Source organism: Artemia franciscana, chromosome 2, assembly GCF_032884065.1.
Source record: "Artemia franciscana chromosome 2, ASM3288406v1, whole genome shotgun sequence".
In the NCBI taxonomy this organism is placed as follows: Eukaryota; Metazoa; Arthropoda; class Branchiopoda; order Anostraca; family Artemiidae; genus Artemia; species Artemia franciscana.
The window spans coordinates 15,169,442-15,183,676 of record NC_088864.1 but is presented as its reverse complement, the minus strand read 5'-3'; the positions used below and the strand labels follow the sequence as shown (position 1 = coordinate 15,183,676).

The 14,235-nt window shown below is 37.2% G+C and overlaps 1 protein-coding gene across 1 annotated transcript; it reads right to left on the bottom strand.

The window, feature by feature from the left end:
* Positions 1 to 14,235, bottom strand: LOC136037736 (uncharacterized). The gene is made up of 2 exons (XM_065720515.1): positions 14,193 to 14,235; positions 1 to 982 (listed from the first exon to the last, which is right to left on the bottom strand). Exon 2 carries the CDS (start codon positions 943 to 945, stop codon positions 115 to 117), a length of 831 nt encoding a protein of 276 aa, XP_065576587.1. The 5' UTR covers positions 946 to 982; positions 14,193 to 14,235; the 3' UTR covers positions 1 to 114.

Genomic DNA, 14,235 nt, shown 5'->3' with positions numbered 1-14,235 from the left:
TACGAATTCAAACTACTGTTTATTTCACATATTTTTTAGCCAGAAATACGCCATAAAATTGACACTAATATATCACATTAACTGTTTCACTGACCATGGATTAAACAAATCATTTTACTTCTTTGTCTGTATCTTTGACTTCTTCTTTCTTTCCTGTCCTGGAACACTCTTGGGTCCCAGTTGTTCCTCCATTGTAGGCTCTGTTTCTTCTTCTTTTGCTATTCCCTTAGCTGTCGGTCTGAAATTTGAAATATTTGCCAAAATATCCGTTTCAACTGTCAGATCTTGAGGCAGGTTTGGATATGGTAGATGATCAAGACTTCCCACACCTTGCCCGTCTATATGTTGTTGTCTCAAATGATCATGTAAATTAATTAGGTTTGGTATGGTTCTGTTCCTAAATTTATTGGCGAACGTCTCTGTTATGGTTGCCAACGTATCGCCAGCTGTATCTTTGTCAAAACCCCGATAAAACCGCCCTCTAGCCACAACAGCAGCGAAAGCATTAAATGCTTTCAATTTCAAAATCACAATAAAACAATCAATATGTTTTCCTTCAATGAGTATTTTCTTCAGAAGTTCTATATTTTTACAGTCATCAAGAGCTATACTGATTCGAACTGCTTTTTCACCATTTGATGATACTGATTGATTTATAAAGAGCGCATACATGGTGTATATCGATAAAATCCGGGTGGGAAGATGGTATCGGGATGAAAGTCGATCAACTAAAAAATCAAACGCTTCATCTAGAAAGTGAATAGAATTTTCAGGCAGAGTTAGAGGATAAGTGAACTTATCCATACTTTTTAGCTTCCATTTATTCCGAAAAAACTCAAAGTCTGCAGCATAGTCAATCAAATATTCTTTATGTAATTCTGTAAAAGCTTGTATAAAAGGAGCTATCAATGTGTAGGTTTTAATGGAGCTTGATTCTTCATCCATGAGTAATAGTAAACAGCTTGTGCAATTTACGCAAGATCTGAAAGTAAATAGAATTAGTCAAATTGCTGAATACCAAAACAACAAATAAAGGAGACAGAAAAAATAACCTTCTTAAAAATCATCTGAAAAACCCGTAGAAAAGCAAGTGTCTGCATCAACCATGTGGCAAGATGATATGTTGGTATAATATTATCAGAAAGGATGTTGAAGCACTTGAGAGGCTCCAGAAGCGTGGCCACAAATGGGACAAGGGTTGGATTTGGACTAAAGTTTATTCAACCACACAGATAAGACATAACTCGATGGAAGTATTTGGTCTAGCACTTCTTGTTTAGAGTTGTACTGGATAGCCTGTGTCTCTTCGTAGGATAAACTTTAAACCAAGTACTAATACAAATTATTTGCCAAATGAAGGGTATTTGTTGTCACATCCAGTAAAAATATATTATAAGAGATCAATAGTCTATAAATTTGGCAGCCCTCAAAAGGTGGAACAATTAGACCAAGGCCATCAAACTGAGCAAGTGTCCACCTTAACCATTGTTTTCATGAGCTTCTACATAAATAACCTATAATCAAACAGTTCTTGGTAACGAACTGTAATTAAGGAGCGACCTGGCTCAATAGTAACCGAAACTCTAAAAAAACGGAAATTTGATACCAGTAAATATCAAAATAATTCGAGTTTTAGGCTGATTTCAAACATATAAGCTTCATTAAGTTTAATCTTACTCATCAAAGGTTACGAGCCTGAGAAGATTTGCCTTAAAATACCCCCTGAAAGTCATAAAATATCATATTGAATATCACACCATCAGATTCAGCGTATCGGATCAAAAATAGACAAATTGCATAATTTAAATTCCTTGCTCTGGGGTTATGGCATCCCCGAAGGCTTAGCTATTAGATGTTAGGACTGTTCCGAATAAAATGACTTCTTAAGATTCAAATAGTTCATGGTGACAAACTGTAAGTAAGGAGCGACTCGGCTCAATAGTAACCAAAAATTCTAAAAACAGACTTTTAAGATCAATAGATGCATCAAAAGAATCAGCATATTATGCTGATTCCAAATATATAAGATTCATCAAGTTAGTGAAACCCATCAAAAGTTAAGAGCCTCAGAAAATTTGTCTGATTTTTGCAAAAGGGAGAAAACACCCCCTAAAATGAAAGGAATCTTAATGAAAACCACGCCATTAGATTCAGCGTACTAGAGAAATCTACAGTAAAAGTTTCAAGCTCCTATCTGAAAAAATGTGGAATTTTGCTATTTTTGCCGGAAGACAAATTAAAGATGCGTGCTTATTTGTTTTTTTTTCCACAGGGGTGACTATATCGAAATAATGGTTCTTGAAGCTCGAGAGAGGACACATTCGAATTGAAATTCAAATTTCTAGCGCCCTTTTAAGTAGCCAAAAAGATAGGAGGGTAACTGGGACCCCTCCCACGCCCATTTCCCCCAAAATTATCAGATCAAAATTTTGAGATAGCCATTTTGTTCAGTATAGTAGAAAAATCAAATACTGATGTCTTTAGGTGTAAAATGACCTCCCACAGTCCGCATGGAGAGGTCAGTGAGTTATAAAATTTGCCCGTTTGAGATTTTTTTTGTTGGGGGGGGGGCATTGGGTGGATTTCTGTCGGGAGAGAATGTTTCTTAGGGAGAGAAATTTAGGGGGGTAAATATTCCAGGGGAAATTTGACCGAATTACACTAAAAAATTATTTTTAACTGTCTCATATTAAAAACGTTCTGAAAAAAGTAGAAAAATCTAGTTGCATTTTTAAGTAACCAAAAATTGGAGGGCAACCCCCCTTTTTTTTATCAAAATCGTCCGATCAAAACTATGAGAAATCCATTTAGCAAAAAAAAAAAATTAATATGTAAATTTCGTTTTAATTATTCATGTGCTGTGAGCCAAAATCAAAACATGCATTAATTCAAAAACGTTCAGAAATCAAATAAAAAAACTAGTTTTTTTAACTGCAAGTAAGGAACAACATTAAAGATTAAAACCAACAGAAATTATTCCGTATATGAAAGAGGTTGTCCCCTCCTCAACGCCTCGCTCTTAACGCTAAAGTTTTTTTTATCGTTTTAAAAAGTAGATTTGTGAAAAAGAGTCAAACTTTAGCGTGAAGAGCCAGGCGTTGAGGAGGGGACAACTCCTTTCATATACGGAATAATTTCTGTTCGTTTTAACTTGCAGTTAAAAAACTTGTTTTTTTATTTAGTGAGTAAAAAGTGCAGGGTATCAGTTATAGTAGAATATGTCCCTGTAGAACTGACTGAAAGAGATAGTAGTAACACAGACGAATTTTACTTACAGCACCAGGAGCAGATAGATAGGTCCCAGGTAGAATTATGGTGTTTTATTATGAGATTTTAATGCCTAGATTGGTAGAAACATGGGTACAAGGTATTCTAGCGATGGTAAATTTGGTGCAGGAAAAGAAAACAGCAATGGCTACAGATTGCTGAAAAGTTGTAAAGTTGTCTCATGCTAATTCACGGTGGGTTGGGTTCAACCTCTCTCAGGTTAATTCACGATCGCAGAAAGGGGGAAGCAGCATATTGACAAATGGAAATAACGAGTCCAATTCAAGGCCTACAAGGGCCTCCTGCAATCTGCCTCGACTCTTATGCAAGTGAACTTGCATTTATAAGCCAAGGGATTTGGGCAAGAAACAAAAATTTCAACTGTCTGTAATTGACAGACTTCAATCTAATTATGCAATTTTCCAAAGGTATTTTTTTTTAGTTTATGCTTGCCTCAGTGTGATAGACTTAAACAGGGAAATTTGCAGTACTTATCAATGTTAGCCTTATTACCAACAAGAGTTTACTAATGAGGATATCAGCAGATGCTCCCTCCCTTTTAAAAATAAAAATAGTTCCAAGCATCCTTAATCTCCATGGCAGGAAATCCTTCTATGCTAATGCCCTTCCAGTGCTACCTTTGCCAAAACTAAAATTAATAGTTTGCCCATCCCACCCTTTAAAACAAGAACTAAGAGCTCATATGGCACTTGAGATGAGGTCAGAAGAGCCAAGAGCCAAGAGCTCATATGGTATGAGCTCTAGCAAAATTCTAAGAATCAATAGATTGCTTTAAAAGGAAAATCAGAGGCTTAATGCCGGTCGGGATTTGAAATAAGAGCTCTGAGTCACGAGGTCCTTCTAAATATCAAAATTCATTAAGATCCGATCACCCACTCGCAAGTTAAAAATACCTCAATTTTTCTAATTTTTCCTCTCCCTCCAGCCCCCCAGATGTTCGAATCGGGGAAAACGACTTTATCAAGTCAATTTGTACAGCTCCCTGATACGCCTACCAATTTTCATCGTCCTAGCACGTCCAGAAGCACCAAACTCGCCAAAGCACTGAACCCCTCCATCTAACTCCCCCAAAGAGAGCGGGTCCAGTCCGGGTACGTCAGTCACGTATCTACGACATTTATAAGCATTTTCCAAGGTTTCTGGTTTCCCCCTCCAGCTCCCCCAATGTCAACAGATCTGGTAGGGATTTGAAATAACAGCTCTGAGACATGAGTTCCTTCTAAATATCAAATTTCTTTAAGATTCGGTCACCCGTTCTTAAGTTAAAAATACCTCAATTTTTCTGACTTTTCCAAATTAACAACCCCCAGCTCCCACAAAGAGAACGGATCCGGTCCGGTTATGTCAGTCACCAACTCCCCCTCCAACTCCCTTCAATGCCAACAGATCTGGTCGGGATTTAAAATTACAGTTTTAAAGCACAAGATCCTTCTAGACATCAAATTTCATTAAGATCTGATCACCCGTTTGTAAGTTACAAATACCTCATTTTTTAAATTTTTCCTAATTACCCCCCCCCCCCCAATTCCCCCAAAGAGAGCAAATCCGTTCCGGTTATGTCAATCCCATATCTAGGACTTGTGCTTATTTTTCCCACCAAGTTTCATCCCGATCCCCCCCACTCTAAGCATTTTCCAAGAGTTTAGGTTTCACAACCCCCAACAACCCCTTTACCGGATAAGGTTGAAATTTAATATAAGAGCTGTGACACATAATAGCCTTCCAAACATCAAATTTCATTAAGATCCGATCACTCCTTCGTAAGTTAAAAATACCTCATTTTTCTAATTTTTCAGAATTAACCCCCCCCCCCCACTCCCCTAAAGAGAGCGGATCCGTCTCGATTATGTCAATCACGTATCTAGGACTTGTGCTTACTTTTCCCACCAAGTTTCATCCCGATCCCTCCACTCTAAGCGTCTTCCAAGATTTTAGGTTCCCCCCTCAATTCCCCCCAATGTCACCGAACCCAGTCGGGATTTACAATAAGAGCTCTGAGACACGATATCCTTCCAAACTTCGAATTTCATTAAGATCTGATCACTCCTTCGTAAGTTAAAAATACCTCATTTTTTCTACTTTTTCCGAATTAATTGGCCCCCCATTCCCCCCCCCCCCCCCCAGATGGTCAAATCGGGAAAATGACTATTTCTAATTTAATCTGGCCCAATCCCTGACATGCTTGCCAAGTTTCATCGTCCTAGCGTGCCTGGAAGTGCCTGAAGTAGCAAAACCAGGACAGACAGACAGACCAACAGAATTTGCAATTGCTACAAGTCACTTGGTTAATACCAAGTGCCATAAAAAAACTGTAACTTCTCCATGCATGGCTGACAATCCTAGCTCATTACTTTTTTTCCTGTTTATATATTCAATTCCCTAGCCAGCCAGTTCAATTACCAACTAGTAGGGTACATATTGGATGTGCATATATAGGCAAAAAGCAGTTTTTGATATTAGCCACATAGTTTAACCATAATCTAGGAAGGAAGACCATGAAGATAACACACACACACACACACAAATATATATATATACAAAAACAATATATATATATGTACGTATATATTGTATATATACAATATACAAATGACGACCGGGACAGATGGAAACAACAACAATGGGGACACCGGGGGCACAGGGGGATATATAAATGACGACGGGAACACAGGGAATGTTCGATTAGCCACCACCATCAACAAAGCTCAAGGGCAATCATTAGAATAATGAGGTATAGATTTGAATACAGATTGTTTTTCCCATGAACAATTATATGTTGCATGTTCAAGAGTCGGTAAACCTGACAATCTATTTATATGCACAGACAATGAGACAGCCAAGAATGTTGTATATTTGCAAGTTTTACGTAGTTAAATATATATATATATATATATATATATATATATATATATATATATATATATATATATATATTTACAGGTGGGACACAGGGACACAACTACAATGGTGCGTAACGACTTACGCGCGGGGGGGGGGGGGAAGCGCCCCCACCAACTAGGTGTTGGGGTGGTGCGAAGGGCCACCCCAACAGCTAGAATATAAAAATAAGTTGTATGTGTGTTATGTTTGTCGAGTGACGTCATGTCATCATGTCATTATGAAGTTAGTTGTCCTCATGTTTGTTATGACGATGACGTTATTAAAGGTATTTAAGAAATTCGTTCAAAGACAAATTTTTAATTGTAAGAAGATCGTGGACGGAAAAATGTTTAATTGTAAAATGACTGAAGAACCTACAATGGCAACAGCCGAGGAAGCTGCTCAAAGAGTCTATGCCCAAAAACTTGCTGATAGAGAAAGTAAGAAAAGAAAGCGTGCCGAGGAATCACAAGAACAGCAAGAAAACAGGCTTGCGGCTGATAGAGAAAGTAAAAACAGAAAGCGTACCGACGAATCACAAGAGCAACGTGAAAACAGGCTTGCGGCTTCAAGAGATAATGCCAGATTAGGAATGTGCAATTTCTGTCAACGAAGGCGTGTCGAGGAACTACCAGAGCAACGCGAAACCAGACTTGCTGCAAAAAGAGAAAGTGAAAAAAGAAGGCGTGCCGAGGAATCACAAGAGCAACGTGAAAACAGGCTTGCGGTTTCAAGAGATAATGCCAAAAGAAAGCATGCCGAGGAATCACAAGAGCAACGTGAAAAACAAGGATTGCCACACACACATATACTAATCTGGCTACATGATAAAATTACTTATAATGAAATTGATGATGTGATTTCCGCTGAAATACCTGATGAAAATGTTGATAAGGGGTTATATAATATTGTTGTAAAAAATACGATACATGGACCTTGCAGTGCACTGAACGAAAATTCACCATGCATGGCCAAAGGAAGGTGCACAAAGCAATATCCTCGACTTTTAGTACCCAACACAATTACTGGCAATGATGGTTACCCACAATATATACCACCATCGAAGTAGATAACCAGTGGGTTGTTCCATATTCCCCATTATTATCAAAAACATTTAATGCACACATAAACGTTGAATACTCTAACTCCGTAAAGGCAATCAAATACATATGTAAATACGTCAACAAAGGCAGTGACATGGCAGTCTTTGGCTTGCAGTCCGAAATCAAAGATATCGACGAAATCATACAATATCAGGCTGGAAGATACATAAGCAGTAATGAAGCTGTTGGGCAAATTCTTTCATTTCCAATACATGAACGTAGTCAACCTGTTGTTCACTTAGCGGTACATTGACAGAATGGTCAACGTGTTTATTTTTCGGAATCCAACATGCAACAAAGAGCCCTGAATCCACTGGATACAAAGTTAACTGCTTTCTTTTCGCTATGCAAAAATGATTCTTTTGCAAAAAAAACTGTTGTATGCTGATGTGCCTTCGTATTACATGTGGAATACTAAAAACAAACTATTTGAACGCCGAAAACAGGTAAGTCAGTCGACGGCCAACCTACCATCTTCAAAGATACCACAATAGGAAGACACTACACCATTCACCCCAATCAACATGAATGCTTCTTTCTATGCCTACTTTTGGTGAATGTACCCGGTCCGACGTCCTTTGAGTATTTGAGAACTGTAAACAGTACTATACATGACACATACCGTAGTGCATGCCAAGCTCTGAATTTATTGGAGAATGACCAACACTGGGATAACTGCATCAATGACGCGTGCGAAACGTCAACTCCATGTCAAATTCGTGCATTGTTTGGAATCATACTAGAAACTTGCTCTCCTTCAGCTCCAACAGAGTTATGGGAAAAATATAAATCGAAAATGTCTGAAGATATACTCATCAAAAACGGTTACAGATGTCAGATATGACTTTTGATTTTACATCAGAAATTTATAACTACACTTTAGTTATTATAGAAGATTTGTGCGTATGTATGGCAAACAAACCTCTTCAGGATTTGGGAATGCCTTCACCTAATCATACCGCTGCTGTTTTGACATGTGTAGAATTGGATCGTGAACAAAGTTACAGTACAAGTGATCTATTGTCGTATGTACAAAATAACTTTTCCAAGTTAACGTCAGAACAAAAAGACATTTATGATACGATAATGCATTGTGTCGATAACAATGTTGGAGAAATTTTCTATTTGGATGTGCCAGGAGGTACTGGTAAAACGTTTGTGATAAAACTGATTCTGGCATCAATTTGATCAAAAAATGATATAGCGTTGGCCATTGCGTCGTCCAGAATAGCCGCAACCCTGCTGCCTGGTGGAAGAACTGCTCATTCTGCTTTGAAATTGCCTCTGAATTTGCATTCTACAGAAACTCCCACGTGCAATATTTCCAAATCATATGGGATGGGTAAAGTATTGCAGCAATGCAAACTTATTATTTGGGACGAGTGCACAATGGCACACAAAAAATCGCTCGAGGCTCTGGATCAATGTTTGAAAGATTTGCAAGGGAATTCAAAACCTTTTGGCAGCATATTAATATTGTTTGCGGGAAATTTCAGGCAAACATTACCTATAATACCTAGATCAACCCCTGCAGACGAAATGAATGCTTGCCTGAAAAATTCTAATTTATGGGCACACGTAGACATTAAAATTAACTACAAATATACGTTTCCGATTGCAAAACGATGACTCTGGTCAAACATTTTCAGATCAATTGCTGGCAATTGGAAACGGAAAGCTCCCAGTAGACTCAATTTCAGGATGTATACAACTACCTGCTGAATTCTGTAATTAAGTGACGTCCAAAAATGAATTGATTGAAAGAGTATCTCCAAATATTCTAAACAATTATAAAAATCATAAATGGCTAAGTGAAAGATCGATTCTTGCACACAAAAATATAGACGTCCACGAAATAAACAATATTGTTTTGATCAAGATTCGAGACCAGGCAGTCCTTTACAAGTCAGGCAACACAGTTTTGGAACCAAATGAGGCAGTTAATTATCCATCTGAATTTTTAAATTCTGTGGATCTCTCAGGATTTCCACCACACGTGCTACAACTAAAAATAGGCATACCAATAATATTGTTACATAACATAAACCCACCAAAGCTTTAGAATGGCACGTGACTTGCCGTAAAAAAAAAAAAAAACAATGGAAAACGTAATAGAGGCCAAAATCTTGACAGGGCCTTTTGAGGGTGAGACTGTTCTTATTCCTTGCATTCCCATGATTCCAACGGATCTGCCTTTTCAATTTAAAAGATTGCAATTCCCAATTTGATTAGCATTTGCAATCACTATCGACAAAGCTCAAGGTCAATCATTAGAAAAATGTGGTATAGATCTTAATACTGATTGTTTTTCCCATGGACAATTGTATGTTGCTATTTGAGGGTTGGTATACCTGACAATCTATTTATATGCAGTGACAATTGGACAGCAAAGAATGTTGTATATTCGCAAAAGTTATGCAGTTACTTTGAATTGTATCTACCTATCTATCTATCTATATAAAAACGAGTTGTGTGTATGCATGTTTGTTTGTTTGTAAAAAGAGCATTTGCATATGATGTCATTATAAGTACATAAGGCTTGGTATATGCATATACAATGGGAAAGCCAAGAAGGTTGTATATTCGCAAATTTTACATAGTTCAAAACACATATATAAATCTATCTATATTCATAGGTGGTACACAGGGACATAACTACAATGGCGCGTAACGACTTATGCACGCGGGAGGGCTTGGGGGGTGGGCGAAGCGCCCCCACCAACTAGGTGTTGGGGTGGCACAAAGCGCCATCCCAACAGCTAGTATATATATATATATATATATATATATATATATATATATATATATATATATATATATATATATATATAAGCTGGCTTAGAACTGGACTGGGCTATATCTAAGCTGGCTTAGAACTGGACTGGACTATATCTAAGCTGGCTTAGAACTGGACAGCAAGAAGTCCCTGGGAACTCCAGTAAGTTGGAGGCTTTGTGCAATCCTGGGCCCATCTCGGTCACAACATGGTTTTCAGCACTTGGTGATGCTCATCTATCAACAAGAGTTGAAATCCTGCACAGACAGTCCCAAGCCTATTACCTCCAACTCATTATATATTCATGCCTACAAATATTATGCTACTACGGTGAGACAACCCATAGTAGATAAATTAGCTAGGAAGAGGTTTTTCAGCCCAAAAATGCCCATTAAAACAACCAAACCTAGAAAAATATCCAATAATCAGAATCCTGTGCAAGTGCTGTGTTTATTAGGCTATAATTTCCTCAAAGGATGCCACTACTCAAGTGGGAAAAATTTACTACAAGTTTCCCAGTCTTGCAGGTACCCCAAAAGGGTCAAGGCAGCCCTTTACAGAGGCCGTTGTCCATAAATCTGGATCTTATGCCCTGCTGCAGTTGTCCTCCTATGGAGAATCCTCCCACAATGGTGTTGTGCATCACCATGGAATTTAACCCATTACTGGGAGAAGGTTTGTAACTCACGTGATGTGTGAACATGGCAGAGGGCCCTGTTGAGTCACATTTTAGGGGCCTTCTTCCTCCTCCACCTGCATTTATGACCCCCAGAAGAGGGTGCCCCAGTTTCTATTATGGACCCCCTGGGACAACATCCTTCTTGGTCTGAGCCTCCTATGGAGCTACTCTACATCTGTAGGGCATTCTCCTATCTGTTGTCCTCTACCAAAGCCTAGCATGATTATCTAATAATTAACTAACTAATGCAACTAATAAATAGTTGCAGTAAATTGTAACTTTACTTTTAGTTTAGACTATAAGGTAAAGGATAAAGATAACATATACAAGCTCTGTTTCCACTGCTAAAACCTAGCATGCAAACTAATCATTAACTAACTATTGCAACTAATTAATAGTTGTAATAAAGTGCAACTTTCCTTTTAATTTATACCCTAAAATAAAAAAAAATAAAAAAGAAAACACAAAAAAGCTCTATTGTCCTCTACCAAAACCTAACATGTTAACTCCTAGCATGTTAACTAATAATTAACTAATAGATAGCCCATTTTGCCTGTTTGAAACATCTCACAAGTCAACAGCTTATAGAAAACATTTGAGAATTTAAATTAAGAAGAATACTTATTAGAAACAATGCCAGTACTACAAAAGTAAACCTAAATAGCCAATTTCGCCTGTTTGAAACATCTCACAAGCCAACACCTTTGAGAATTTTAATTAAGAAGAATACTTATTAGAAACAATGCTAGTACTACAAAGGTAAACCTAAATAGCCAATTTGGCCTGTTTGAAACATCTCACAAGCCAACACCTTTGAGAATTTAAATTAAGAAGAATACTTATTAGAAACAATGCTATTACTACAAAAGTAGACCTAAATAGCCAATTTGGCCTGTTTGAAACATCTCACAAGCCAACACCTTATAGAAAGCACCTTTGAAAATTTAAATTAAGAAGAATACTTATTAGAAACAATGCTAGTGCTGCAAAAGTAGACCTAAATAGCCAATTTGGCCTGTTTGAAACATCTCACAAGGCAACACCTTATAGAAAACACCTTAGAGAGTTTAAATTAAGAAGAATACTTATTAGAAACAATGATAGTACTACAAAAGTTGACCCAAATAGCCAATTGGGCCTGTTTGAAACATCTCACAAGCCAACATCTTATACCCCATGTTCTTTTTCCTGTTTCAAATATAATTGCATTCATATTGTACAACCTCAACATTTCCCTTGGCTTCAAAACCCCACCCACTTTACACATTTTTAGTTTGCCTCATGGAGGGGGAGGGTCAACCAGAAATGGATGTGCTCCAAGAATTAGCATTTCTTAGTGCTCTAAACTGAAAACTATGCTGCTTTGCTGCATAGTTTCCAGTTTAGACAGCTTGTGATAAAACTAAACAATTACCATGCCATGCTTTTTAACTGGACAAGCCCACTTCCTCATGAAACTGTAGCCTAGCCTACTTGGGAATTAAAACATCTCACCATCAGACCAAATTGTTTAGCCTAGCTTGGCATTCCAATTGGAAATACTATTTCTCAGGTAAAATTCTAGTTAATTGACTTCTTGCTATCTCAGAAAGGGTTTAGGTTAGGAAAATGAAACTTTCAGGGATGAGTCTACAGGCTAAAGTATGTCATGGGAAGGTATTTTAGAGTACCCACCTCCACTGCTTCTCCTTCTAGAGGGCCCCAAAGTTTGCCTACATGACAGGTCTATACCTATTGAAATTTTTAGCATACAGCATTTACCTTAATTTTCAGTTACTAGTTGCCTTTTCTCTGCCTTTAGCTCTGAAAATGCAGTTTGTGTTATTTGAGTAGAATTTTGAGCTATATCAGTGTTTTTTTTTTCAAAATTTAAGAAATTTATTTGCATATCTTTAAAACCTCATAAAATGGAAGTGAGCAAAGTTATGAAGCTGAAAATAATTTTGTTGTACTTCAATTAAGCAAAAAATCTATTTTGCAAGGTTTCACTTTTATAACACACATATTTTTAGAGGTCATCAAAGGTCAGGGCCCTCTAGAGGGAAAAGGAGTGGAGATAGTTACTTCAAAATACCTTCCCAGGACATACTTTAGTCTGTAGATTCATCCCTGAAAGTTTCATTTTTCTGACCTAAACCATTTCTGAGATAGCAAGAAGTCAATTAACTCAAATTTTACTATTTCTCACACTTCTATCAGCATATCTCCTGACATAAGTCATCACACACTGGATATCAGCTTTCTATGGTGCCATTGTAGCCTATCTGCTAAGCTTAGGCTACTTTCATTTGCTATTACCTTTCAACACTGTCACTTTCCTCCACATCCTCTATTCCCTCACCTTCTGGAAGATTCTTATAAATGTTAGTTACCTTGTCATAGTTGTATAGTTATATTTTGGTTTTGTTATGGTTTTTACTCTTTGTAGTGCTCTGTCATTTTCTTTTTGTACAAAGATGGGCTCTCAAATAATAATGTGGTAAAATTCTAGTTAATTGACTTCTTGCTATCTCAGAAAGGGTTTAGGTTAGGAAAATGAAACTTACAGGGATGGGTCTACTGTCTATAGGCTAAAGTATGCCTGGGAAGGTATTTTAAAGTACCCACCTCCACTGCTTCTCCCTCTAGAAAGCCCTGAAATTTGCCTACATTACAGGTCTATACTGATTGAAATTTTGACAAAACAACATTTTACTTTAATTTCCTGTTACTAGTTGCCTTTTCTCTGCCTTTAGCTCTGAAAATGTAGTTTGTGTTTTTTGAGTAGAATTTTGAGCCATATCAATGTTGTTTTTTTTTTTTTGAAATTTAGGAAATGTATTTGCAGATCTTTAAAACCTTATAAAATGGGATTGAGCAAAGTTATGGAGCTGAAAACAATTTTGTTGTACTGCAATTAAGCAGAAGATCTATTTTGTAAGGTTTCACTTTTATAAAACACATATTTTTAAAGGTCAGGGCCCTCTAGAAGGAGAAGGAGTGGAGGTAGGTACTTCAAAATACCTTCCTGGAACATAATTTAGTCTGTAGATTCATCCCTGAAAGTTTCACTTTCCTTACCCAAACCCTTTCTGAGATAGCAAGAAGTCAATTAATTAGAATTTTACCATAATGTTAATAACAAAAAATTTTCCATATGCAAGGTTTGGTTTAGGATTTTTTTTTTCTAAATAGGCTATAAACTATGCTATTTTCTACTAACCATCTGACGGTAGGCCTGTTCCAAATTATGAATGACAGGCTCTTTTCGTTCTGTTGTAAGCCTAGCTAAGACTTCGTTATAATTAACAGAGCATCAAAAAATCAAAGCACAAATGACTTACAACCACTAATAAGCCCAGATTTGAATTTTATTTAGGGTTGCCAAAACTTTTTGGGACTAAAGTGTCAAATTCAGCAAAAAGGGACACTTTTAGTGTCCGTTTAGAAAATTAGCCAATATACGTTAAAAGTTGACAAAAAAGACTTTAAATGGTTTTCTCGCGACTCCAGGGCCAGATTTACGTTCT

Coding starts and splice junctions, on each gene's coding strand:
- LOC136037736 (XM_065720515.1), bottom strand. CDS start 945: ATGGATGAAGAATCAAGCTCCATTAAAACCTACACATTGATAGCTCCT.